The sequence below is a fragment of the Otolemur garnettii genome, unplaced genomic scaffold (genome assembly GCF_000181295.1).
Source record: "Otolemur garnettii isolate 467f Iridium unplaced genomic scaffold, OtoGar3 scaffold00042, whole genome shotgun sequence".
Taxonomy (NCBI): Eukaryota; Metazoa; Chordata; class Mammalia; order Primates; family Galagidae; genus Otolemur; species Otolemur garnettii.
This window is the reverse complement of record NW_003852437.1, coordinates 2,796,964-2,824,478: the sequence shown is the minus strand read 5'-3', so window position 1 is coordinate 2,824,478 and position 27,515 is coordinate 2,796,964. Positions and strand designations below refer to the sequence as shown.

The following is a 27,515-nucleotide window of genomic DNA, read 5'->3' as shown; positions in this document are numbered from 1 at the left end:
TTAGCCATCACAATTAGGGAAAAAAAGGCAATCAAGGGTATCCATATAGGGTCAGAAAAGATCAAACTTTTATTCTTCACAGATGATATGATTGTATATCTGGAAAACACTAGGGATTCAACTACAAAACTCTTAGAAGTGATCATAAAATACAGCAGCGTCTCAGGTTACAAAACCAACATTCATAAATCTATAGCCTTTATATATACCAACAATAGTCAAGCTGGAAAAATAGTCAAGGACTCTATTCCATTCACACTCGTGCTAAAGAAGATGAAATATTTGGGAGTTTACCTAACAAAGGACATGAAAGAGCTCTATAATGAGAACTATGAAACTCTAAGAAAAGAAATAGCTGAAAATGTTAACAAATGGAAAACCATACCATGCTCATGGCTGGGAAGAAACAACACTGTTAAAATGTCTATACTACCCAAAGCAATATACAATTTTAATGCAATTCCTATTAAAGCTCCACTGTCATACTTTGAAGATCTCAAAACAATAATACTTCATTTTTATGGAATCAGACAAAACCTCGAATAGCCAAGATATTACTCAGAAATAAAAACAAAGCAAGAGGAATTACACTACCAGACCTCAGACTATACTATAAATCAATAGTGATCAAAACAGCATGGTACTGGCACAAGAACAGAAAGGTAGATGTATGGAACAGAATAGAGAACCAAGAGATGAACCCAGCTACTTACCATTATTTGATCTTTGATAAGCCAATTAAAAACATTCAGTGGGGAAAAGATTCTTTATTTAACAAATGGTTCTGGGTGAACTGGCTGGTGACCTGTAGAAGACTGAAACTGGACCCATACCTCTCACCAATTAACTAAGATAGACTCTCACTGGATTAAAGATTTTAACTTAAGACATGAAACTATAAAAATACTAGATGAAAGTTCAGGGAAAATTGTTGAAGACATCAGCCTGGGCGAATATTTTATGAGAAGGACCCCTCAGGCAATTGAAACAACATCAAAAATACACTACTGGGACCTGATCAAACTAAAAAGCTTCTGCACAGCCAAGAACACAGTAAGTAAAGCAAGCAGATAGCCCTCAGAATGGGAGAAGGTATTTGTAGGTTATGTCTTTGAAAAAGGTTTAATAACCAGAATCCACAGAGAACTCAAATGTATTAGCAAGAAAAGAACAAGTGATCCTATCTCAGGGTGGGTAAGGGACTTGAAGAGAAAGTTCTCTGAAGAAGACAGGAGCATGGCCTACAGACACATGAAAAAAATGCTCATCTTCCTTAATTATCACAGAAATGCAAATCAAAACTACTTTGAAATATCATCTAACTCCAGTAAAAAAATCCCCAAACTAGAAATGTGGACTTGAAAAACAAACAAACAAACAAACAAAAAAAGTTGTTACAACTTTTGAATAGACCTTTCCAATAACCTAGGAAAAAAACCCCAAATTATCAGAACTATTAGAGGTTTGAGTATTGCAATCAACTTATTAACCATGGATAACTTAAAATTTATGCAGTATCTAAAATAGATAAATACCAACTTATCTTGTAGTTAAAAAGTTGATTGCAAAGCTTAATGATAGCTCTGTAATGTAATAACTGTTAACAAAATTGTTTCGAAGGAGTAAATATCAATAATGTTCAAACACGACTCAAAGAAATAGAAAGGTTGAATATTTTCAGATCATGAGAAAAACTACCAGCTCTTCACAATTTCTTCCTCTTCCTGGGAACACAGCTATGTTGTATTTTCCCAGCTTCTCTCACAGTGAGATGTGGCTTTGTGCCTAAGTTCTGGCCCATAGAATATAAGGAGAAGTGACACTTGCATTGAGTGCTCTCATGTGCTGTTCCCCTTTTGCTAGCTTGATGCTGTTGAGAGCACAGTGCCAGAGACTGCAGAGCCAAAAAGATTTCTGGGAGAGCAGGCATCTTGAGATATCTCAAGCTTGAGGAACCCGGAGGTACAGCTTACACCACAGCAAAGCATGTGGTAAAAGCAGAACCTGTGACAACTGAGAAGGTAGCCATGTACTCAGTGAGCCTGAATATCTAAAATAAGTGGCTGAATATCTACAATTGTAGATTATGTTCATTTGTAATATCCACTGTTAGCAAGATATTTCAAGTAAGAGTTGAGCCCAGATAAGAATTGTCTGTTTTTCTAAAATAGTGAAAAATAGAGAAATTTCAGGTATCATAGAACTTAGGAAATTGAAAAAGAAGAATTTTTCTCTCCTAAAAGTAATTTAAGGTAAGACTTAAAAACTATCTAACAGCATAGGTCCAGTAAAACTTCTTGAACAATCTATCTGATTGTGTCAATGATTGTTAAGAGTGCAGCCTCCTCGTGCAGTTATTATCAATGTCATCTCTGTGAGGCAAAGAAGAAAATAAATAAATTAGCCTTGGGAATTACACCCAAGAAAGAATATGGGAATATGGAACTGACTTGAAAAAAATAGATTAGAAGCCTACTATTTTAAAGGACTTGTACTAAGAAATTATGAGCCAGGCGTTGTGGCTGGCACCTGTAGTCCCAGCTACTCGGCAGGCTGAGGCAAGAGAATCACTTGAGTCCAAGAGTTTGAGCCTGCTGTGAGCTATGATGCCAGGGCACTCTACTAAGGGCACACAGAGTGAGAGTCTGTCTCAAAAAAAAAAATAAATAAATAAAAAGGAAGGAAGGGAGGAAGGGAGGAAAATTATGAGCATAGTATAAAAATGTCTTTTACTCTTGAGCTTTACATCACATCTTGGACCTATAAACATTTTCTAGTAAAAAGTGGGCTAGAAAACATTGTGGATAACATCCTTTTTGGATATTGCCACAGAGAATAATATCAAAAAAATTGTGGGAAGACTAGGTATCACTTTATACCTTATACTTCTTAATATGTATATTGTGGAAATATTTCTTAACCTGACTGTAACTGAGTTTACGTCCCTGAAAAATGCTCCTAATAATACTTGTCCCAGGAGAAGACTATTACCTCCTCAGTTTCAGAGGGTGGGCCCCCTTCTTGGTCTCAGCACGAAAGAGCCATGTGGACAGTTCCCCCAAATAACCTTATGGGTAGAGCCATTGCCAAGTTATTGGACAAGGCATCTGACTAGAACCAAAAGATTGGAGCCCCTACCTAGAGCTATCATGGGTCCAGAAGGTGGATGATATAGATTGAGGATTATTCTCATGCTTTCAGATCAACAGAATTTGCCATGCTAGGTTTTGAGCTTACCTCAGACCTTTCTGCTTTCTTATTTCTCCCTTTTAAGATGGAAATATCTAACTTACACCTGTCCCACTACTGTATTATAGAAGCACATCATATGTCTGGTGTCACACTTCATAGCTAGAAAGGAAAGTTGCCTCAGGAAGAATCATATCTTAAGTCTTATCCATTCTGATACTATTTAGATGAGGCTTGATGCTTGGAATTGATGCTGACATGGGTTAAGACACTTGCTGTTATTGAGAAGGAGTGAATGTATTATATTTTGCATATAAGAAGAATAAACCTTTGAGGGGTGGAGAGGCATCAAGGTCATGACTGTCATGGATGGAATTGTGTCTTTCACAAATTTATATGTTGAAGCCTCATCCCACAGAGTGACTGTATTTGGACTCTCTCTGCCCACCTCCTCTCTCCGAATATGCACAAAGAAGAGACCATGTAAAGACACAGCGAGAAGGTGGCTGTCTGAAGGCAGAAAGAGGCCTTCTCAGTAACCAGCTCTGTTACCTGATCTTGAATATCCAGCTTCCAGAACTGTGCAAACAGGAATTTCTTTTGTTTAAGCCACCTAGTCGCTGGCATTTCATCATGGCCTAAGAAGACTTATACAAATTAATATTTTAAATACAAGGCTATTCTGTAACTTAAACATATCAGATACTTATAGGATTCTCAAACAAAGATTTTACTTAAATTTGCCTTTAATATCTATTTCTTTTTGAAGAGAAACTGTTTTTCTCTGATAAACAACACAAATCTCCAAAAAGGTAAGTAGAATGTCAAAAGGATTATAGAAAATTACTTACAAATAATTAAACTAGCCATATAATTAATTTATGTTTATATTGTAATTGAGCCCTTCACCCAGGGGGCGTGCTGGACACCCTCACAATTGTGCACATTAGGTGAGATCCCACCAATCACTCTCCCTTTCTCCGCTCCCCTCTTTCTCTTCTCCCCTCCCCCACGATAGACTATACTTGTGTTTTTTCTTTTGTGTGAGCATGGAGTTGTTTATATATTGGGTTCATATTAGTTTTGAGTACCTTGGATATTGTTTTTCCATTCTTGAGATACTTTACTGAGAAGAATGTGTTTCAACTCTATCCAGGTAAACACAAAAGGTATAAAAAATCTCCATCTTTTCTTATGGCTCCTTGGTTTTTTTTTTTGGTTTGTTTGTTTGTTTAGCTAGTTGTTACTCTGTGCAAGGGGGCTCATAGCAATTTTTTTTTTTTAATGTCTCTTGTTTGATTTATCTAGGATTGATAATGGACACTGTTATCTGTCTTACTCTTTCTTATTTATTAGAGAAACTCCATTTTTTTCAGATAATGTCTCAGGTTCAAGCGATATACATGCATTAAGTTCCTTTCGTAGTCAAGGAGACTGACTGCTTGCATTTATTCAAGTAAAGTGTATACAAATGAATGTCTTCTGGGGCCTCCGGAGAAGTGTGTGCTTTTCCTGAGGAGCCTAGATGCAACTAGCACCCATTTTACTCATTCTCTGCACTTAGAAATAATCTTAAAAGTGGGAAGTGATAAGTATTAGAGAAAAGCCAAACAAATTTAGACAGTATCCCCTCACTTTACTGAGTAGCTGAACCAATAGCCATCTGCGGGTCTTCAGACGGCTCAGTGCCTGAAACAAAGAAACCATTGTGCTGGCTATTGTTAGCTGATTCTGTGTTAATGGGTATGTAAGCTTTTATCTAACTTGTAGTTCTACCACAGTCATTTCATGTTCAAAGAAACATTATACTGCAATTATTATTTATGTTCATAATTATTTCCTAAGTTGAACCTAATTAAAATACTAAAATCCTACTTTAAGCCAGCATTTTCCAGGGTATATTCAAGAGAATATATATTCATTGAGATATTAATAGGTACAATACTAAAAATGAAATAGAGGTTGAAATATGGGAGGAAATGTCACTCTTTTATAATTCATTTTTTATTAACCATGAGACTTCTTCAATTTTGGACCACTTGGAACTCCCCAAATCATCTTGTTGGACTATTGTTCAGGAAAGACATTTCAGGAAATACTGCCTTAAGCCATTCATTCATTGATTTGTTCTTTCAACAAAAATGATCAAGTGTCTTTCATGTTCTGTGATCTTTATCACTAAATCCATATCGCCATCTTACTGTTATCCAAGACATTGTTCTCATCATTCCTCCTGATCTTTCATTTCTGGATCCGTAGATTTATGGTAGATTTCTAGCTACACCTTAATGGTTCTTTAACGTGAAAGGTTGACTGTCTAAACACATGACATGTATGTGCAGGTAATACAAGCCCTTCATATCTGATCCACTCTATTAGTTCCTCACTAATAACTGTTTCCATTATAACTCACAATCCTCAAGTGAAGCCCCAACTTAGATTTTTTTTAGTCAGTCAATCCCAGGCTTCTCCAGATAATCACAATCATCAGTTTCATTTTTCTACTTTCTAGTTAATTACACTTTTGTTGTCTACATATGTTTAAAATGTTTATTGTTGGTTTCCTTATGCTTTTCTAAAGTACAGTAGACCCTCCATAGTTGACCACCTCCTTAAATTGACCTAATTTTCATTGACCCTACACTGACTACCTTCTTATGTTGACCTAATTTTCATAGACCAGACATGTACCACAGGTACATATTAGGACAGTAGGTGTATTTCCTTATGTTGACCACCTCCATATGTTAATCAGTTTGTTACAACCCCTTGGGTGGTCAACTTACAGAGATTCTATGATACTATAGGACTGGGAGAAGCAGGGGTGGGTGCTTAACATCAGAATTGCAGCCAATTGTCTCATAGGGAGCCTAATCCTTCTCAGTAGCTAGACTCAGAGAAGAGTCCTCCCATTTCTTTCCTCCACCTCTCACCTCTCATATAGTCCTAAGATGTAGAGGGCAAACTGGTTAATCTTGATCCTGGAAAGTACCTGGGAAAAGTATTTTATTTCTACCCCTTTTCTGAGCAGAAAGTTCTGCAGATGGATTAGATACTGTAATTTTTTATTTGTTTCAATATTTACCTGTCCCCATTGTCAGGAACTTCCTCCACGTAACTAGCCTTCATCCCTCAGCTGGGGCCTAGAGACATTTCTTAATCTTTTTTTTTTTTTTTGACTAGAGGACTTACTAGAGGGCTTTGGCTGGATTAATCACTGAGCATAGTAACCAGAATATAATTTGCTGGTCACTGCCAAGCGGCATCACTCTAGTTCAATGGGGGTACATCAAAAGGGTTTATCTAATGTTAGGAGCACACGCAAAATCATTTTGTTCATATTCTTTTTCAGAGGAATAACTATTTTGTTGTATCTGTGAACTTGAGATCATTAGTCAGATTTAAAGCATATTATTTTATGCAAAGTCTCTTGTGGAATAAACCACATAAAACCATAATTCAGCCTCTGCACACAAACACCTTAAAAGTTAGTTGGAAAGACAATATGCATAATGACATAATGCATAGACATAAGATGGTAACTATCACCATCAAGGCACTTATTTATCAAAGCACTGATAAATAAGTAGCATAGGGGAAAGGTAATCAGCCTGTTAGCAGTCTGTGAGAAACGTACAAAGTTTAATTTATTAATGTCAAAATATTTTAATAAGTTTTCCATCTTTCACATCTTAATTTTAGAGAGATACTGAACTGAAATCTAATTTATATTCTATGACTCAAGAAGTATACCTTTGTAAACATACTATCTAATATAGTTAAATATAGGTATATAAGTTAGGAAAAGAATAAACAAAACTTTCATTAAAAATGAAGAGACTAAGGGCCACACTTGTGGCTCAGAGGAGTAGGGCACCAGCCTCATATACCAGAGGTGGCAGGTTCAAACCCTGCCCCGACCAAAAACTGAAAAAAAAGAAAAAAGTAGAGACTAAAATAATTGACTTATGTTGGTTTTCCAGAATTTTTGTACAACAAAAGAATACTGAACCAAATACAGTAATTTCAGAAAAACATAATCACAGGTACGGTGGCTCACACCTATAATCCCAGCAATTTGGGAAAACTAGGGCAGGAGAATTTCTTTTCTTTTCTTTTTTTTCTTGGCTGTGGCTGGGTTTGAACCCACCTCCTCCAGCATATGGGGCCCTACTCCTTTGAGCCACAGGCACTGCCCCGGGGAGAATTTCTTGAGCCCAGGAGTTTTAGGCCAGTCTAGGAAACATAGTAAGACTTTGTATCTAATTTTTTTAAATTAAGAAGAAGAAAAAAGAAAAAAAAGAAGAAAAAAGAGAAATTTGAACAAATAGGCAATGTTTAAATTCTACCAGCATTAAACCTTTCAAACTAAATTATTTACAATTACTTTCTATCTTCATGTAAGTATTCAGTGTCTTTATGTTTTCTTTCTTTTTGAAAAGATGTAGAAAGAAAGTTCTAAACTTGCTGTAAGCTCAAAATTGGATAAAGATTCCACATGAAAGCAGAGCAATGCCTCAATTTACAAATCATTCCTTTTGGAAGTGCTCTTTTGTGGGACTGTTCTGTGCTACGCTGACTAATAACTGCACTAGGTTTATATGACAAATCTTTTGCAGTTGTGTAAAATAATGGATTGAGTAATTAAATAGTACTATTGTGAACTTAAAACTAGTGACGGTCTATAAAATAGATGCATATTTGAGATTTAACATCTGGAATAAATATTATGTCATAAATCTTCATAAATTCATTTCGAGTCATTTGCATATCTTTTCACCCAGAAAGATAAGTTCATTAAAGAATTTGAACAATTTGGGATGACCTGTTCACAGCTCCATTTTCACTAGAATTTTGATAGCATGAAATATGTTTGTTTTACAGGTTCTTCCGCAACACAACCCCCTCAAATGGTCGTGTATGCCACCTTCACGCCTCTCTATTTGTTTGAAAACAAGATCTTTGCATTACAGAAGATGGTAAGCATTCAAGACCAGGGAATACAATGTCCGTTATGCTTGCCTGTGTGTGCCCCTGCATTTGCAGAAGGTGCAGTAGAATTTAATTAAAATTCTACCTCTGGATTTCATTTCCCTTATATTGGAAATTAAGTACTTGACCTAAGGGACCTGGAATATCCAAAATTATCTTGGATGATTGCAGTAGTGCTATCTAAGTACAAAAAGAAAAAGGAAAAAAAAGAAAAAAATATATAGTTACATTTAATTTTTGTGACTCTTTTATATACAAAAGGAAAGATAAAGAATTTATATATTTCCATGAAAGTCATGGAAATAATTTCTATTATTAAGGACCTTCCTGTAAATTGGCCACACATGTATTCTTAGCATAAGAAGATTTAAATGAATTCACCCTCCGACTGGGGAGCCACTGACATGACCTTCCCTGTATCATTAAATAATGTAAAAGAAATGATTATTGCTTTTTTTTATTATAAATTTAACATATTATAGAAAATTTTTAAAATGTAGTCAAAGATACTACAATTAAAATATCAGCATAAATGGCTAGGCACAGACAATATGAACGTTTTGGCATATATCCTTTGATTTTTTTCTACTTATATATTTTGTGTTTGTATATGTGTACTTTTTTTTACAGTGTGAAATCATGTTACATTTGGAAACCAGCTTTTCACTCGCCAATGAATTATTAATGTTTTTTCATGATGTTAAATTTTAGTTAGTCTATGTTTAGTAGTTGCATAATATTTATGCATTTCTATAATTTCTAAAAGTGCTACTGAATATTGCTGAATATTCCTTTAGGCTGTTTTCATTCTTGGACAGAAAAACAACTTTTCTCATTCTTCTCTAATGGTACAGTCCCTCAAATCACTAAATAACTTGTTTAGAGAGATTCCCTGCTGCATTTGGGGATTTCTGGATCCTAACCCTGTTTGGAAACTTTAGACATGAAGCACTTTATGGCTAGGACTTCATGTTCTGACATCACTGCATTAAAGTACAGGGACTACATATGTTCATTTGGTTAGTTAGAAACTTGAATAGAAATTAGCTTGAAATGTAAATATTCCAGTTGAATGACTGTTAAACTTTATTATAGGCATTACATTTGTCTCCTAGATCATGTCCAGGGGATATAATATGGTCATTTTTCCTCCTTTTGTTCCTACCCTCTTCTCCCCTTCTCAGATAGCAATCACTTCTTTCTGCAAAATCTACAAAACATCAGTGGTCACACTGTAAAGAGGACAGAATGTAGTGTACCATTATTAATGTAGAGATGTTGGCAGTTACACTGATTTTAATTATATTAGCCATTGTTAAGTCTCAGAACCAGTAATTTAGATTGGATCTTAAAATCAGTAACATATAATACCAATTGTGTATCTAAAACCTCTTCCAGATTAAGCCTCTTGTTGATAGGTCTGGCCTTCTTATCTCTGATTTTTTTTTTTTTAACCTCTTTACATACCACTGTTTTCTCAGATACTCCAGAGAGTACAGGATCTAACAGAGCTGCCAATGAGCCCCCTCCATATTTTGTGGAGTGTCACGGCCTCCTGCCTGAGGAGTCCTCAAATTCTTTGTAAAACCACAAAATGTAAGCCTAGGATAAACATATTATAAAAGGGAAAGCAATACAGTGGTATTCAGCAATATTCAGTAGCACTTTTTTAAGGATGAGTTCACAATCTTAATTGTCCAAGCTCATATATTACATAAGCAATAAATATCTGTTAAATTAACCAGTGATTAAACAGATGTGAGATTTTATTCTTTACTTAGACTTTTAAATTCAAAACTAACTTTGTGCTTAAATCTTAGTTTCTCAGTAGCACCACTGAAAGTTCACATGGATTACGGCTGAATATTCCTGTAGTCACCTTTGAAGTACTCCCCATGGGAAGTACTAGCACCTAGACCATCTTTCAAAGCAATTTTGAAGCTCTTTTTCTAGACTGACCATCAGAGCTGTCATTGTAAAGGTCTGACAATTAAGTTCACGAACTTGCCAACATGCGCTTATGCTGGCAGCACTGTACAAATCCTCTGTGATGTTTTATAACCTTGGCATATCAGAGTCTCACCGCTGATTGTGTTGACATGTGGCAGTATCTTGCTGAGTAGCCATCATTATTGTCGTTGAGTGTTTTTGTGTGCCATACGGTGACAGCTCTGATGTTCATTCCAGAAAAAGAGTTCCAAAATTGCTTTGAAGGGCAGACTAGGCACTGGTATCAGCACATCAGAAGCTTCCCAAGGGGAGTACCTTCAAGGAATGTAGTAGTTTTTCTGGGATGAGTTCATACCCTTAACTGTCAGACCTCGTATGCTAATCAATGTGCTGTATTCAGAGGGTATGCAAGTTAGTAGGATAAAGTGTATTAAGTGTGTTTGAAGCAAAAGGAATCCTATGTTGGAAAGTCTGGTGATGAAGGAGATTCTCCTGGGCTCAGAGAACTACTAGGGACTGCACAGATTGCAAAGGGAGAAGTCTTAGGGGCAGTTTGGAGTACGGGTGAGAGTAAGGTCATAAAGAGTATCATAAATCCTCCCTTTGGGGGTTGGAAATGGTTTAAAGTGCCCAGAGATTCTGGAATTAGCTTAGTGTCTGGAATAGTCATTAAGTGACCTGCAAGGCGGGAATGAACTGCCTGTAGTGTCACTATAGTGTCACGAGTTTGCTGTCCTGCCTTCTGGTTCTTTTGGGTTCGCAGTGTATAAGGGTGAACTAGTTTCCCTGGTAAATATCAGAATATCATAAAGAGATATAATGCTTTAACAATAAAACTTTAGGAAACATTTGTGTCCCAGTGGAATGTCATTAAATGCAATACATTGCTCAAAGTTATTGCCCCAAAGACAGTGAGATCAAAAAGTAAAATAAAGTCAATAACTACTTTTTTAAAAAGAAATCATAAAGAATACAAGAAACCAAAAACAAAACTTGGAAAGGAGCAAGGTGTCATGAATTACTTTGTATTATTCAACATCCTCCTCCTCTTGGGTAGTCTAAATGGATTTAGTTTTATTTAGGTGGGTGATCTGGATGTTTTGAAAAAGCCTCCCCCACCTGTTTAAGCCCTCATTCCTGTTTCTTTTCAAGTGTTTGAAATGAGATGGACTAAAAAGAATGAAAGGGCCTTAAAAAAGGAGACTTCTATTATAATTTAAGTCTTATGCATGAATTATCCAGTAGGCATATATTAAGTGCTTATTAAATGTTCCAGGCACTATTGTAAATCCCTCCCTGCCCCTAATAGTAACCCAAGGAAACTTGAAATCTTTTAACATAGTTTCTTAACATCAAACTATAACTATTATTAATAGCATTACTTTAGATGAATCAGAAGTATAGTTAGAAATAAAACAAAGCATGAGGAATTGTCCTATTTTAAATTCTCATGCTTAAATCAAGTTATTACTTTGGTAGATTATTTGAATTATATAATATAAATAGGTGCTAATATTATACTTTGCTGTTCGGACCAGAACTTTACATTTTCAAAGTGCTTTTTATTGTTCAGTGCTCGACAGATCAAAAAGAAAATCTTTTTAGACTGAAATACTGGTTGCAATTGTAAAGAGAAATTCATAAACCTAGACCAAGAATTATGACTATTAAAGTGTCTGGAACTTACTCAACTTATAAATACTACTTTATGTATGACTTCCATTTCAGATGTTATTTAAATGTAACTTTTATAACAATGTACCTTTTAAAAAAATACCTTGCTGAGGTATTATCTTATTGAATAACCCGAAATTATCCCGTAAATTTCCAATGAAAGATGGATGATCTGGATGTTTTAAAAAAGCCTCAATGTTAAAAAAAATTAACATTTGATTACTGTCAAATGTTAAGATTTGACAGGGTTAAAGTAGATTAAAGGTTTAAATTTTAGATCACCTTTGAAAAAGTTTTTAATAAACATTCTAACACATAATTCCAGAATTTTCTGAATTTTTTTTTTTTTAGCAAATTTCTAATTCTACAAAAGGAAAGAAGAAAAGAAGACTTTCCTCTAATTCTTAACTAGTTCACTTTTTAAAAGTGTTGACTCACTTTTCTTTATAGTTTCAATATTTAAGATATTTTTAAATAGCTTTGCATTAATGCACTGATGAACTCTATAGTTAAAATTATTTTTCCTGGCTTCTTGCGGTATTCTTATTTTGTGGCTCAGGGAAGTATAGAAGCAGGGTGGTGAAAGCAAGGCAGGCTCAAGTTGAAGTAAGGATTTGGAACAGGATGATAAACAGGTTTCTGGTTCTAATGTAAATGGCTGTTTTGTGAATTTACAGTCTCAGTTGAGCTATTGGGCTACTGCACAGAAATCAGGGATGAACCATTGATTGGGAAGAACGATAGTTACTGGCAAACTGACTTTAGTGTGGTTATTATTTAATTTTATTTTACTTTAAATGTGAGAGAAAGTTGTGAAAGTCAGAATTAGGCTATAATATATTTAACTTTATCATTCACATACTCTATGGCACTTTTCAGCCATAAATCAGCAACTTGAGTTGGCTTAAATGCTATTCTGAATTATTCCAAAGCAGGCTGGCTTCAGGAAATCTGAACATTCTGATATGGGAAGTATCTGCCTGGGAAAATACTTGACTTGGCAGGACACAGAAGCCTTTCTTCCCCACATGTCTATGAATGCCTCCATTGCCAGGAGTAATCACGGGGATTTCTTATGGAGGAACCCACTTCTAGTGCTGGGGGCGTAAACTGTAGATAAGCCAACCACTTAGCCCTTCATTGACATGGGGACACTTAAGATAGTGGATAGCGATTGCTAGTGATTAAAAAACAAACTTTACATGTCAAGCACTAGAGTTAAAACCTTATCCTATAAAAATAATGGCAGATTAATTTTGGACCAAAACTGATGAGCTAAGATTTTTGTAATCTCATAGAATCTTAAGCTTTTAGAACTGAAGAGTGTCTTCAAATTCTAATCTCTCATTTTGTAAATAAAGAAACAGCCCCCTCCGAAAGTGTGAAAGATGGTAATAGTGCTTATACAGAGAAATAGGAATGGCGGCGTTTTTTTTTTTTTTTTTTTAATAACCACTGTATCAGTGTATTGCTGATAGGATTTTTATATTGACAAAGTTTTTTAAAGGCAGAAGGCAATTGCAAGAATCTTTTTCCATCTACTTTTCACCTTTTAGGCCGATTCTGCTGAGAAACTTAGAGAATATGGGCTTTCACACATCTGTAGCCATCCTGTGCTGGTGACTAGAAGTAGATCTTGTCCTCTGGTAGCACCACCAAAGTCACCTCCTATACCTCCCTGGAAACTCTTTCGTCACAAAAAAGAAGCAGTTGTAACAGATGAACCTCAAGGTATGTACCACATTGTCTTCAGATCTTTCTGATTAACGTTTCTGTGCAGGAAGGTGTAATCATTTCATTTGTGGTGAAAGCTGGATGGCCAGGTCAAGCACTCAACATTGCACCTTAAATCTACATTGAATTTTATGCACAAATTTTGTATCTTTAAAGGATTAATTTTCCACATCTCAGAAGCTCAGCAGTTTGGTTCTCGTCTAAATTGATTAGATTTATCAAGGTCATCCTTTGAGTGATGGCATTGTTGTTATTAGTGTGATATAAAAGTATTTTGTAGCAAATGATAAGGAAACTTAAATAATATAGAAGAAATCACAGGAGTGAATTTCTAATGCAAAATCACCATATAGCAGCGCTTCTCAATCTGTGGGTCCCAACCCATGGGAACTATATTAAAGGGCCGCAGCATTAGGAAGGTTGAGAACCACTGCCATAGAGTATCATGTGGGACATAATCTTTGAATTATGGATTTATATTTAGATCTCTTCTAGGAATAGAACGTCTGTCCTGAACTTGCTCCTGTGTTAATTTTGCCCAGAAGACATAGGGCAAGCTGTGAATGACAGTTGGGATCAAAAACAAATGGGTTCCCTTGTACTCAGAGCTGGGAGTGGAGTTTTCCCACCTTGTTCTTATTCTCACAATTAAATTCTAAATTCTATTTATGTCTGACTTTTCATCCCTTCAGTTTTTTTTGTTCTATATAAGTCTTCACATTCTCACTCCTTTTTTCATGAGCAGCAAGTCTGAATGGAAGTGGGATCAAGATGACAAGATCAGTTTATAGCAGGAACATGAACATGAAGGGAGGCGATTAAAATAAAAATCATTAAGAATTAGAAAATGAAGCCTTAGCAGAATGATTCATAATATATGTTTATTTATTCACCATATATAGCTGTTCCCTCACTAATTTAGCCTTTGTAATTTTTAATGGAGGATGATAAACAATTGGAATGCTGTAGATTATATATGTGGCTGTGTGTTACATGTATACAGTCCCATTCCAAGAGGCTTAAATTATCTTTCTTCAAAATAGCCTTTTGATTACACTTTTTTGTGTTCATCTCCTACTCTTGCATTTTCTTCCTTTATCTTTTCTAATACTTTTTCTAATTCTATCAGTTCACTGACAGTCTATCATGTTCAAGAGATTATTGCATCTCTGCAAACAGAGGTCTATTAACCTGAATGAACAATTAAGGCAAAGTCACTAGAAACATGTATTGTGCCATTTACTGAAAGTATTGCTGCTAAGCTCATAAATGTGCTTTGAATGGTTGTTTCCAGGATCCATTAGCCAAGGCTTGAAGCCCTACTGGTGTTGGAAATACCCCTGACTTGCTATGGCTCCCACTACTACTTCACTGTTGCTAATTCTTCATTGCAGAGGGCAGGAGAACCTTATCCTCGTGTGATACACAAATCTCAGTGGTACTCAGGATCCTAGAACTGCAATAGCCATATAGATTGGAATATTTATTTACCTGTTCCTTGCCTCCTAATTCCTGCCATAATTTGTACATTTGAAAAATATAATTAACATCTCTTAACCATATGATTTTCCTCACATTTGCTTTCTGCCTATATTGACACAGCCAGTACAGCTAGTAGCAAAATTTCCCTAGCACGACATATGTTATCCTTGCCAGAAAAGAACAAAGGTCAAAGAAATATCTGATTGGGATGGACACAAAAAATGATCAATTCATTTTTTACTTAGGCCCAACTGCCTCTTGCCTTCCTGATTAATTATTTCAGCCATTTCCTTATATTCCTCGAGTTTCTGTAATGGGCTGTTGGTGCCAACAGAGTATCTCTGCTCTTTGTGTTAAAATATCTTATATTCCCTCCTCCCTCCCTTTCCTTCCTCCCCCCATTCCTCCTTCCTTGTTTGCCTGCCTTCCTCCCTTCCTCCTTCCCTTCCGTCTTTCCTTCCTCCCTCCTTCCCTCCCTTTCTTCCTTCCTTTGCTGACTTTCTTAAACCACATCCACATAACAGTTGGAAGGGGGAAAATCCTTTATTATTAAATGCTATATTTTAAGTGCATGGGTCACTTAAAATAACATATTCATTCAGAGGACTATGGAATAGCTGAATGAAAGGAAGAGAAGTGAACATACAAAGTAACCTACATGATAGTTATATAATTCTAGGTAAACAAATACTCTGGTAAACTGGGGATGAAAATCTAATGATTGGTGGAATTCTTTAATGGAATTATCCCACCTAGTGACTCATCACACATACTTATCTTTCTCCTCTCCATTGGATTTAATATTTAAAGTGAAAATTAACAAAAAGTGGGTAAGGGGATCTTTTTAGAGGACAGCACAGAACAATCTGAGAAAATTTATGTATACTATGTCACAGCCTCATTTTTCTCCTAATAATCTCCCCTAATGTTTAATTCAGTATTCATCACTGAATGCCTGTGCTGTGTCCCTCACTCATTAAGAATTTCTTACTTCTGGCTCAGTGCCTGTAGTTCAGCAGCTAGGGCGCCAGCCACATTCACTGGAGCTAGCAGGTTTGAACCCAGCCCGGGCCTGCCAAACAACAATGACAACTACAACTAAAAAATAGCCATGCATTTTGGTGAGCACCTGTAGTCCCAGCTACTAGGGAGGCTGAGGCAAAAGAATCCCTTAAGCCCGAGAGTGTGAGGTTGCTGTGAACTGTGACACCACGGCACTCTATTGAGGGTGATATTGTGAGACTCTGTCTCAAAAAAAAAAAAAAAAAAAAAGGACTTCTTACTTCTCATCTTCAGGATCTTCTACAAATATCCACAGATCCTGTCTTGACCTGCTGCTTTCTTTTCTATTCATGAGCTTTACTTTATTACATTTTTTCTTCCACTATTATCTCCTTATGTTAGTTCACATTTCTCCTTCATGTCCTGACCAATTGTGTTGTAGAGGTTCAATAAGGGAACATATATATATATATATATATAAAATATATATATTTTTTTTAGTAAAATACTTTTATAGAAAGTCATTCCTATACTTGAAATAGCAAATGTCAAAGAATATTTCTATAAGACACTGCCTTAATTGTTTCAAGTAATCTGGAAAGCGACTGAAGAGTAGACAAAAATAATCTAATATTGGCAAGATCTGTAAACACCTTATGTATCTTTATTGAAATTCACTGAGTAAATAATCTAATTGGTAGTGTATTAAATGTTAACTTCTGTGCATAATTCTGAAAGATTGAATAAAATGTACATCACCCTTCCTAATTGCTATTTTTTAGATCCAGTAATAGATGAGCCTGAACAGTTTCTTGAGATTTCAAGTCCATTTTTGAATTACAGAATGACTCCATTTACAATCCCAACAGAAACGTTAAGTATATATATAACATTCTTTCTTACAAATGCATTTTGTTAACAAATAGAATATTTTGTGATGCATATGGCTAAAAATAACTCTAAATGAGAGCATTTTAAGGAATATGGATTTAAGAATAAAGTCATATATATATACACACACACACACACAAACACATATGTATATACATATATATGTCATTCCACTAATTCATTTGATTAACAGGTTTTGCTCACCTTTTGTGGACAAGTGTTATGGACAGATGTTTGTTTTCCTCCCAAATTCATATGTTAAAAAGTTCTAACCCCCAGTATTTGTATTTGGAGAGGGGCATCTAAGAAAGTAATTAAGGTTAAATGAGGTCATAAGTGTTCTGATAAGATTAGAGTACTTATGAGGAGAGACACCAAGAGCTTGCTTTCTCTCTCTGTCTCCATGCACACACAGTGGGCAGGCCAGTGAGCACACAGAAAGAAGGCAGCTGTCTGCAAGCCAGGAAGAAAATCCCTCCCTGAGATATAACCCTGTTGGCAGCCACCTTTATTGATCTCAGACTTCTGGTCTCCAGAATTGTGAGGCAATAAATTTCTCCTCCTTAAACCACTTACACTATGGTATTTTGTTGTAGCAGCCCAAGCAAAACGAATCCAGATTTTTGTACAGAGAAGTAGAATGCTTCTATGACAAATATCTAAAAGTATAGAATTGGCTTTAGAACTGAGTACTGGGTAGAGTGTAGAAGAGTTTGGGGGTACATGCTAGGAAAAGCCTACATTACCCTAAACAGACTTTGGGTAGGTCATTCTGATGAAGTCTCAGAAAGAAAAGAGAACAAACTTCCACAATTATAAATAGAACATTGCTATAAATATGAACGGTAAAGTTCTTTCTAGTAAAGTCTCAGGCAAAAATGAAGAACAGATTATTTGAAACTGAGCAAAGGTAATCCTTGTTATGAAATGAATGTGTTTTCATATTTTATGAAAGGTAGAACTTGTGAACAAGGATACTGGATGTTTAGCAGAGGAGATCTCTAAGCAAAATGTTGAAGGCGTGGCTGGGTTCTTCTAACCACTTAAAGTAAAAACATAAGAGGAAAGGGATGAACTAAAGAAGGAATTGTTATGCAAAAAGGAACCAGAACAAAGATCTGGAACATTTTCAGCCTGTCCATATTGCAAAATATGAGATAGTGTGTTTTGAAGAGAATGCCAAGAGTCTAATTAGACTATCACTAGATAAAGAAATTATATTATACCCATAATCTTATCATGTGGAATGGATTATTTTAGCAGAAATGCTACCACTTTGAACTGAAAGGGATGAAAATGGGACAAAATGAAAGAAGGCTGTGAAATTTCTGGGGCTTGATAGAATGGGACCATAGAGCTATCCAGCTGCATGTGTGTGCTATCTTTCAAGAAAAGGCCAGACCTGACCCCTAAAGTGATTCAGAAATCATCTGGGCTGCGATTCCACCAGAGCCCCAGGTCAGGGCTTCTACCTCCTAGACTTCCCCAGGTGGAGTCGGTGTCACAGAGACCTGAAGCAACTAGGCTGCCCTTCACAGCCTGGGGAGTGACACTGCCCCCACAGTGGGCCCTGCAGGCAGAATGTCAAACCAAAGGATAGCATTCTTGAGCCTTAAGACCTACTGAAATTTGCCTTGCTAGGTTTTGGACTCATATGGGAGCTGTCACTCCTGCATTTTCTATTTGTCTCCTTTGAAATTGGAATATCTATCCCATTCCTCTCCTACCATTGTATCTGAAAGCACTTAACTTGTCTGATTTTGTAGGTTCACAGATGGAGATGAATTTTGCCTCAGGATGAATCCTACCTAGCCTGAGGCTCACCTGTATATGATGTAGATGATAATCAGACAAAACTTTGAACATTAGAATTTAGAGTTGATGTTGTAATGACTTAAAACTTGTGGTTGTTGGGATGGAGTAAGTGTATTTTTCTTGTGAAAAGGACATGAATGGGGGGGGGGCCACAAAAAAGTATGTTTGTCCCAAATTAATGTATCAAACCTCAATCCTCACTGGGGCTGTATTTGGAGATGGGCCTCTAAGGAACCAAATAAAGTGATGTCATAGGTAAGGGGTCCCAGGTCCAATGTCCCTGTAAGAAGAAACACAGGAGAGTGAATCTCTCCAAATCCCCGCACAGAGGAGAGGATGTGTGAGCGCACAGCTTTAATTTTGTTACGGAAGTTCAAACAGACTCATACAGCAAGAACTGTATTTCATGTTAAGATAGAAAAATAACACCTTCTCCCTCATCAATAGCAACTTTTGGGGGAAGCTGCATGTATAAGTATATAATTATGATAAAATATAACAATGGGCATTACAAAGCTATGTCTCAAATCCTATGGTTGTACATCAAAGAAATTATTTTGCAGAAGTAATTGGATCCCTGAACACAAGAGTCCTTGATTCAGTGATTATACAGGAGTAGGGAGAACTTATGTGCAGCCTGGGATATAGGTGGCTTTCTGGATATCATGGCTCCTCATCTTCCTGCTGGTCATAAGTTAATGGTCCCTCTTTTGGTGGGACAGTCCCGATTTTTGGTGGGACAGTCCTGATTTTTAACAATTTGTCCCACCTGCGGTGTTTTAAAAAAGTCCCGATTTTTGGAAAGAATGCACCACAAGCTAGGGAACAGTGGGAGAATGGGAAGGGAATATACAGCTGCTGAAAAGGTTAATGTAACTCCATTTGGGATTGAAGAGGTTTATGTAACTTCATTTGGAAATGAAAAGGCTAATGTAAACTCCCTACTCCCCTCCTGCAAGGTATCAGAAGGAGATAGCTCCCTCCCTCAGCTTCTAGGCAAGGACAATTAGCTCAGAAGGAGCCAAACTGTCTGGAACAAACAAGTAGCCCCCCCACTCTCTAGAGTAAGGTGACCAGACATCCCACTTTTGGTGGGACAGTCCCAATTTTTAACAATTTGTCCTGCGTCCCATGGCATTTTTAAAAAGTCTCGATTTTTGGAAAGAATGCATGACAAGCTAGGGAATGTGGGAGAACAGGAAGGGAATATGCGGTTTTCGGCTGCCATGTGGTTATTTCACCAGGATATGAGTTTTATATTATTTTTGTTAATTTTATAATGTTAAACTTTAATAATAACAACTAATTGTTGAGAACTGACTATCGAGAACTACTTATCAAAGTTTGCATTTTTGTCAGGCACTGCCCCCCAAGGCCCTCCCCTCACCCCCTCAGTGGTGTCCCACTTTATCAATGTTAAAATCTGGTCACCTTATCATAAGTGTATCTGGAGTTTGAGGGCCTGACCTCCTTCTCTTCCCCCCTTACCCAGACAGGAATTAAAGTTTTACAGGAAGCTTTGTCCTGAGGGTAAATATTGGCGTTAGCAGATGTGAAAGTCATTGTATAATTAGCTCACCTACCCTTGCAAAGATTTCTTTCCACACTGTCTATAGTTCATGTCTTTCCCTAAGCCTCTGCTCCTTTAATAAAAGATTCATTGGAAGGTTCTGGATAAAGTCCCTGACTCTGCTCTCTTTATTATCCTAATGAGATAGTGGTTTTTTTCACTTTGCTGTTTTACCATCAATCTTCTCATCTATCTCTGAGAAATGAATTAGAGCTCTCTGCATGGCATTTCTATTTTGCTGGTTCTATTTGATCTTGATTTTATTTTTTAATTTCTCTGAGATTCCAGTGGGATGTAGCAGAAATGAAAGGGGTGCATTTGTATTCAGTCTGTTATCTTGAACTGAATGAGAATCTCTCCTCATGATTTCCCCCTCCGGCTGTCCCTTCATTTGCATTTCATCTCCCATTGCTGTTTTCTTTTCTCTGTTCCTTATCCAGATGGACTCAGACCTCACTTCACCTTTGTGAACCTCCATTCCCCATTCCATAAAACCAGCAAGGCACACAAACCTGGATCAAGAAAAATACTCATCCAAATTATGTGCATTTGTAGCAGAATTTTTGGAAGGGTTCATGAAAAGTATTGATAAGTTGAGGAAGGCTTTATATTTTGGTGATTTTTTTTTTTTTTTTTTGAGGACGGAGCCTCAAGCTATCCCCCTGGGTAGAGTGCCATGGCATCACACTCACAGCAACCTCCAACTCCTGGGCTCAAGCGAGTCTCCTGCCTCAGCCTCCCAAGTAGCTGGGACTACAGGCGCCCACCACAATGCCTGGCTATTTTTTGGTTGCAGCTATCATTGTTGTTTGGCGGCCCGGGCTGGGGATTTGAACCCGCCACCTTAGGTGTATGTGGCTGGCGCCTTAGCCACTTGAGCCACAGGTGCCGAGCCTATTTTGGTGATATTTGAGCAACCTAAATAATACACAGAGAACACTGGATACTGCTGCTCCTAAAGCATTCAGGGTTCCTGCTGCCCACCATTATCAGTAGTCTCACAAGCTTTTTACCATTGTTGGATAGCCCCTTTCATCTTTTCCCTTCTCCACCCTCCTGTTTCATTCTTTTTCAGAGCAGGCTGACTTGCTATTTTTATTCTGCATTGTCTTTCCAAAGACTATGCCTTGAAAGCCTCACCTTTTACCTTACCTATCCTGTCTTCATCCAGGGCCTGCCTGAGACACACCTATGGCTGCCAGTGAGAACAGCCACAAAGGGTGGGCTATGGAGCCTGGGATTGTGAGCTGCCCTGCACAGCAGAGACCTCTCCTTTGCAACTGATCTGCCCCACCCACCCTCACCAGCCTTTATACTTTGGGCCTGCAATGGAAGGGGCAGCCCCATTGATTTCCCAAATATCCTCAGGGTCATTCTTCCATTGCCTTGGACACAGGGTGTTTGTTGAATGGCTCCTAGCTTCTGTTGATATGACTGATCTATACTAACCTCCTTACAAATTTGGCCACCCTCCATGTTCTCTTCCAAACAGTCTTTCTCATTTTTTCCAATATAGATAGGCTAAGAATTTTCCAAATCAATTTCTCTCTTCTATTATAAGGACTCAAAAGAAGTCAAGCCACATCTTCAGCACTTTACTTAGAAATACATAATTTTATCTCCTGCAAGTACTATCTTTCACAAACAACTAGAACATAACTCAGTGAAGTTCTTTGCCATTTCATAACAAGGTTGGCCTTTCTTCCATTTTCCAATAATATGTGCCTCATTTTTATCCAAGAGCTCACCAGAATGGCTTTTACCATCTATATTTCTATAAACATTCAGTGCACAACCACTTAGGTATTCTCTAAGAATCTTGAGGTGGCTCTCCTCTTTCCTTTCTGGGCTCTTGCCAGAAGGTCCATTCTTGGCAATGTGGGATTTTCATAATATGTAACTCAAAACTCTTCCAGCCCCTGTCCATTACCCTGTTCCAAATCTGCTTCCACGTTTTTAGGTAGTTGTCATAGCAGCATCCCCATTTGTCAGAATAGATTTTATGTCTCAGCCAAGATTCAGGGAGTTCTAAAAACATCAAACAATATAAATACAAAGAGAACTGAAGCTAGATGCATTATTTTAAAACCAAAGACAAATATAATGCAACAATGTACAGAGATAAAAGTGAAATAAATGCTGCTACTCAAAGCAACATGGGTAAACCTCACATTAAAAAAAAAAAATTAGACCAAAGAATTCTGGTACAAAAAGTGCATTAGATTGGTTTTTTTAAAAAATCATTTTATTAATAAACAGTAAGAAAAATAAAAAAGCAGTATATGATGTTGGAAGTCATGATAGTGGTAACCTGTGGTGAGGGGTGTTGGTGATGACTGAGACATGCCTCTAGGAGGGCTTGGAGAGTATCAGTAATATTAAAGTCATTTGATATGAATAATGGTGATTTTTCATGTTTACTTTGTGATGTCTCATCAAGTGTACATTTATTATTTGGGAACTTTTAAAAAACGTATCTTAAACTTCAATAAAACTTGATTAAAGTTGTTGAATGGTCCATTTCGTAGGTCATATGCGATGGCCATTAGATATGGTTTTAGTCTTCTCTTGGATATACTATAATCCACAGTAGGAACACAACCTGACAAGATAAAAGCAGTCAAAATGTAGACCACTACCCTTTACTTTGTACTTTACTACTTTCAGAGACTTTTTATATCCTAGCCAGCCAATTAACATTTTATTTGTTCTACTTAAGTTTAGAATATTAGAGATTTAAAAAAATATTTTACCTTTAAGGTTCTGTCAGTTCTATGCATCAATATTTGAACATTGAAATTGGATGAGCAGGTAGTAGACAAATTTATTGACAGTCATATCAAGCTTTTGGGACAGCTTTGTAAACATAAAAGACAATATCCTGATACTTTGTTTTTTAAATTTTGTTACCATTATAAAATTGCCAATCTAGTTTGTTTTTCTCAAACTGTTGTGAGTGTGTTTTTGTTTGCTTGTTTTGGTATGTTTTGTTTTGTTTTTATTAGAGACAGGGTCTTATTATATTGACCCAGGCTGATCTTAAACTCCTGGATTTGAGCAATCCTCTCACCTCAGCCTTCCAAGTAGCTGGGACTATAGGCGTGAGCCACCAGGCCCAGCTTTAAATTTTTGTTTTAATTTCAAGTAAATCTTATGTTATAATATAAGTATTAATTTCTATAAACAGTTAAAATAAATAGATAAATTTATTAATTTTAAAATTTTACATTGTTAACAAAAATACCATAGACTGGGTGCCTTCTGCACAACAGAAATTTTTTCCTTGTGATTCCAGACACTGGAGGTCCAAGATCAAGGCACTGGTAGATTTCTTGTCTGGTGTGAGCTCACTTTCATAGATGGTGTGTTTTTTCTTCTGTAACCTCACAGGCCTACAGGGTCAAAGGATCTCTCTGTGGTCTCTTTTATAAAGGCACTGATCCTATTCATGGGGTCTCCACCCTCATGCCCTAATCATCTCTCAAAGGCTCCACCCCCCCCCAAATACTATCACATTATGGGTTATGTTTCAAAATATGAATTTTGGAGGAACAATGCAAGTGTTCAGCCTATAGCATACAGAGAGAACTTACCTAAACTTAAGATTAAAATGTTAAGGCTTCATAATTTTTCTAATTAATTTTATGCTTAAAGTTTGCCACTGTTATTAGTCAAGGTTTTCCAGATAGAACAATAGTAGATACAGGTGTATGCTAAATACAGATATAGACATAGATGATAGAGATGGAGATGGAAATGGAGAAGGATATGGATACAGATGGGGCAGGGAGAGAGAGAGAGAGATGAGAGAGATATGGGGTAATTGGCTCATGTAATTACTGAAGCTGAGAAGTACCATGACCTGTAAGCTGGATAACCAGGAAGACCAGTAGTGTGTCACTCTGTCTAAGTTGGTAAGCCTCTCAACCAGCGAAACTTGTCATGGAATTTTTAGTTTGAGTCCAAAGGTCTAATTACCTAGGGTGCTGCTGGTGCAAGTCCCAGAGTGCAAAGGCCAGAGAACCTAGCATTCCAGCACTGAAGGGAAGGAGGAAAGGGCATCCCAGCTTCCAGAGAGAGCCAGTTTGCCTTTCCTAGGTCTTTCTGTTCTTTCCAGGCCCAAGGCCAATTGGATGGTGCCTGCCCACACTGAGGGTGGATCTTCCCCTCTGGACGCACTGACTCATTCATCTGTCTCTGCTAGAAACAGCCTCACTGACACACCCAGGAATAAGGCTTGACCAGCCATCTAGGCATCCCTCACTCCACTCATGCTGACACCTAAAATGAACCATCACACCCAGATGATGATTTTGCCTTTTCAAATAATTTTTGTTCATCTCATAGCTAATCGAGTTTGCATCCTAATCAGAGGTTATGAGTGTTTTAAGAATTGGAGCTACAGAGCAGGACAACCTTCCTCACAATTTAAATAGTTATACTGAGACTTTTAGAATCTCTATGTCAATCAGGACCAAAAATGGGTTGGTTTCATAACCAGAATCCCCTGAATTTTTCTTTTCTTTTATTTCTTTGTATTTTTTTCAGCTTTATTACTTGATTAAGGTGGATTAAATTCTAATACTCAAATACAGACGACTTCATCACTTATTGGATTCAATTAATCTATTCATTGCTTGAATCTGTTATGAATACATTTGCATATTCATTTTATTCAAGAGCCAAAATCAAAGATATATGAATGGCATTTCATCTTATGTAAAAGACATGTCCCTTGACCTGCTTTGCTGTAGAGATTCTGAGCTTTCAGCTCAATGTAAGAAGCATGTCTTGCTCCCCTCCCTGCTTTTCTTCATTGTAACTCTTTGAAAGTGACTGCTGTCACAACTTTTGATCGTTGGAACACTCAAAGTTCGCTCATTCTTGTTTCATGGCTTTGTTGGATGGAATTGGAGCCTCACAAATGTGTTTGTGCTACCCTCTAGTGGCATAGTGGCAGTTTCACATAAATCAGAGAAGTTTAGTTAGCGATGAAGTAGGAAGTTTTACAGAACTGGAAAACTAACTGGAAAATAAATTTTGACAGATGAAGTCTCTGTATATAGAATTTAATTTTATCTTTGACACACATTTACCTAAAATATATACACTATTATAAATGTCTTTTTATTGTAACTACAACGTTCTAGGTATGGCAAGGTTGATCTGGGTTCATATCAGCAATTGAGAGGAAGTCCTGTCTATTTGGGTAGCTAGCAGGAATGTAGCAGCTGTGAGAGTAAGTGTCAAGATGTGTAATTCATTTCCTGTCTCTGAGTCCTTGTTTCACTGACACATTACTCTGATACTTAATTAAATCAATTCCCGGTGTCAACTTTCTCTGTTTTGAACATCAAAATCCAAAGATGGCCACCATTATCTGTAAACCAAATAGCATTCCAGAAAGTTTTGACTTCAATATCTTGACTGATATAGGATATCTTTTCAGTAGCACAGAAAGTGATGCAACGTTTGAACATAAAGCAGAGAAATTACTAGATAAAAGAATGAGAATGACAAAATGAATAAAGAACTTCCTATGACAAAACTATAGTCATTTATTAGTAACTTTAAATTAAATAATGGAAGTTTGTTTTTTTATTTTGTTTCCATTAGTCATTATGTACGCTCTGTTATTAAGAAAGGGGTTCCCCCGGGATCTGGCTTGCCTTCTGTCCTTGAAACTGATGAAACTGCCACCGTTAGCCAGACAGACGCTACTCAAATAGCTGGAGCTCTATCTCAGGTAACTGTGTTACTCTTACCGTTGGCCTACCTCTTAATAATAGAAGACTTTTGTTCTTAAATTGTGAAATATGTTATAATACCAAAGGATATATTACATGCATCTGAACAGTAGAGAATACTATTAACATAAATATATTATGACCTAGCTTAGAAAATGGAATATTCATCTACTGCAGAAGTCCCCTGTGTGTTTCTTTCTGGTCATATTTCCTATTGCCATTTAGATTGTAGTATCAAACAGCTCTATACTATTCTAATTTTGCCAATTCTGTATATTTGTAAATGATACTAATATGTAGCTTAGCTTGTTATATAATTTTAGTGGACTCCTATTGTATTCTTCTGTGGTTTCTTTCACTTATCGTTATGTGTGTGATGTTATGGTTCATTCATTTCACTGGCTGGTCGTATTTCTGGTGTAACCATAGTACAATTTTTGTTTAATGTACCACAGTGTCAGTGGCTACATCCATCACTTCTTGATTCTTTCTATTTTAAGCAATGGTGCCATAGATTTTCTTAAATGTCTCCCATTTGCATATAGTTTTTTTTGTTTCAGGGTTCAAAGCTTTTTTTTTAGAGGCAGAGTCTCACCTCAGTAGAGTGCTGTGGTGTCATAGCTCACAGCAACCTCCAGCTCCTGGGCTTAACCAATTCTCTTACCTCAGCCTCCTGAGTAGCTGGGACTACAGGCACCTGCCACAACGCCCTGCTATTTTATTGTTGTTGTTGTTGCAGTTTGGCTGAGGTCGGGTTTGAACCCACCACCCTTGTTATATGGGGCTGGCACTTTACTCACTGAGCCACAGGCACCACCCAGGGTTCAAAGCTTTTTTTATGTGCTACGGATCCCCTTAGTATTTTGTAAAACTCTAGCACATGATGAAAACAACTCCTTGCTTTCTGTGTGTCAGTTAACTGAGGGTTGTTGATGGACAGCAGTGGGGAGCAACACAGCTGTCTGTGTGGGGATACATACCTTCAGTGTCTACTAAGCACAGCTGTCGTAGTTGACCAGCTTTAGGTCAAAGGAGTATCTGCAGACAGGAAGATGTGGCCACATAAAATGCAATACCTACTGTCAAATCGAAGCAATGCTCAGCATACAGGATCTTTTAAGATATTTGCAACAACTATAATATAATGCAAAATATTGTGATTTTGTTTGTTGGTAGGGTCACGCTTATTTCTAATAACATCATGGCTACTTGCCTACATTGATAAATTGATAATTGAAGAAAATATTGCATTTCAGTTAAAGTAAATGTAATTTTTTTCACACCAACCATGTAATGGATTCCTGAAATTTAATTATGGGCCCCAGTAGACACTAGATTAGAAAGCCTTGCTCTAGAAAGTGATTTTCAACTGGTGTGCCATGAAAAATTTTAAAGAACCTTAATTAAATTATTTTCTTTTTTTTTTTTTTTTTTTAGTTTCTGTCCTAGACCTTTAGGGGAATAATATA

The 27,515-nt window shown here is 36.8% G+C and overlaps 1 protein-coding gene across 1 annotated transcript in view; it reads left to right on the top strand.

The window, feature by feature from the left end:
- Positions 1-27,515, top strand: part of ADGB (androglobin) — a 174,552-nt gene that overhangs the window by 57,044 nt on the left and 89,993 nt on the right. The window contains exons 10-13 of the mRNA XM_003790264.2: positions 8,074-8,168; positions 13,362-13,536; positions 16,806-16,896; positions 25,916-26,045. Of these exons, the coding sequence (XP_003790312.1) occupies positions 8,074-8,168; positions 13,362-13,536; positions 16,806-16,896; positions 25,916-26,045 (491 nt within the window). The remainder of the gene's footprint in view (positions 1-8,073; positions 8,169-13,361; positions 13,537-16,805; positions 16,897-25,915; positions 26,046-27,515) is intronic.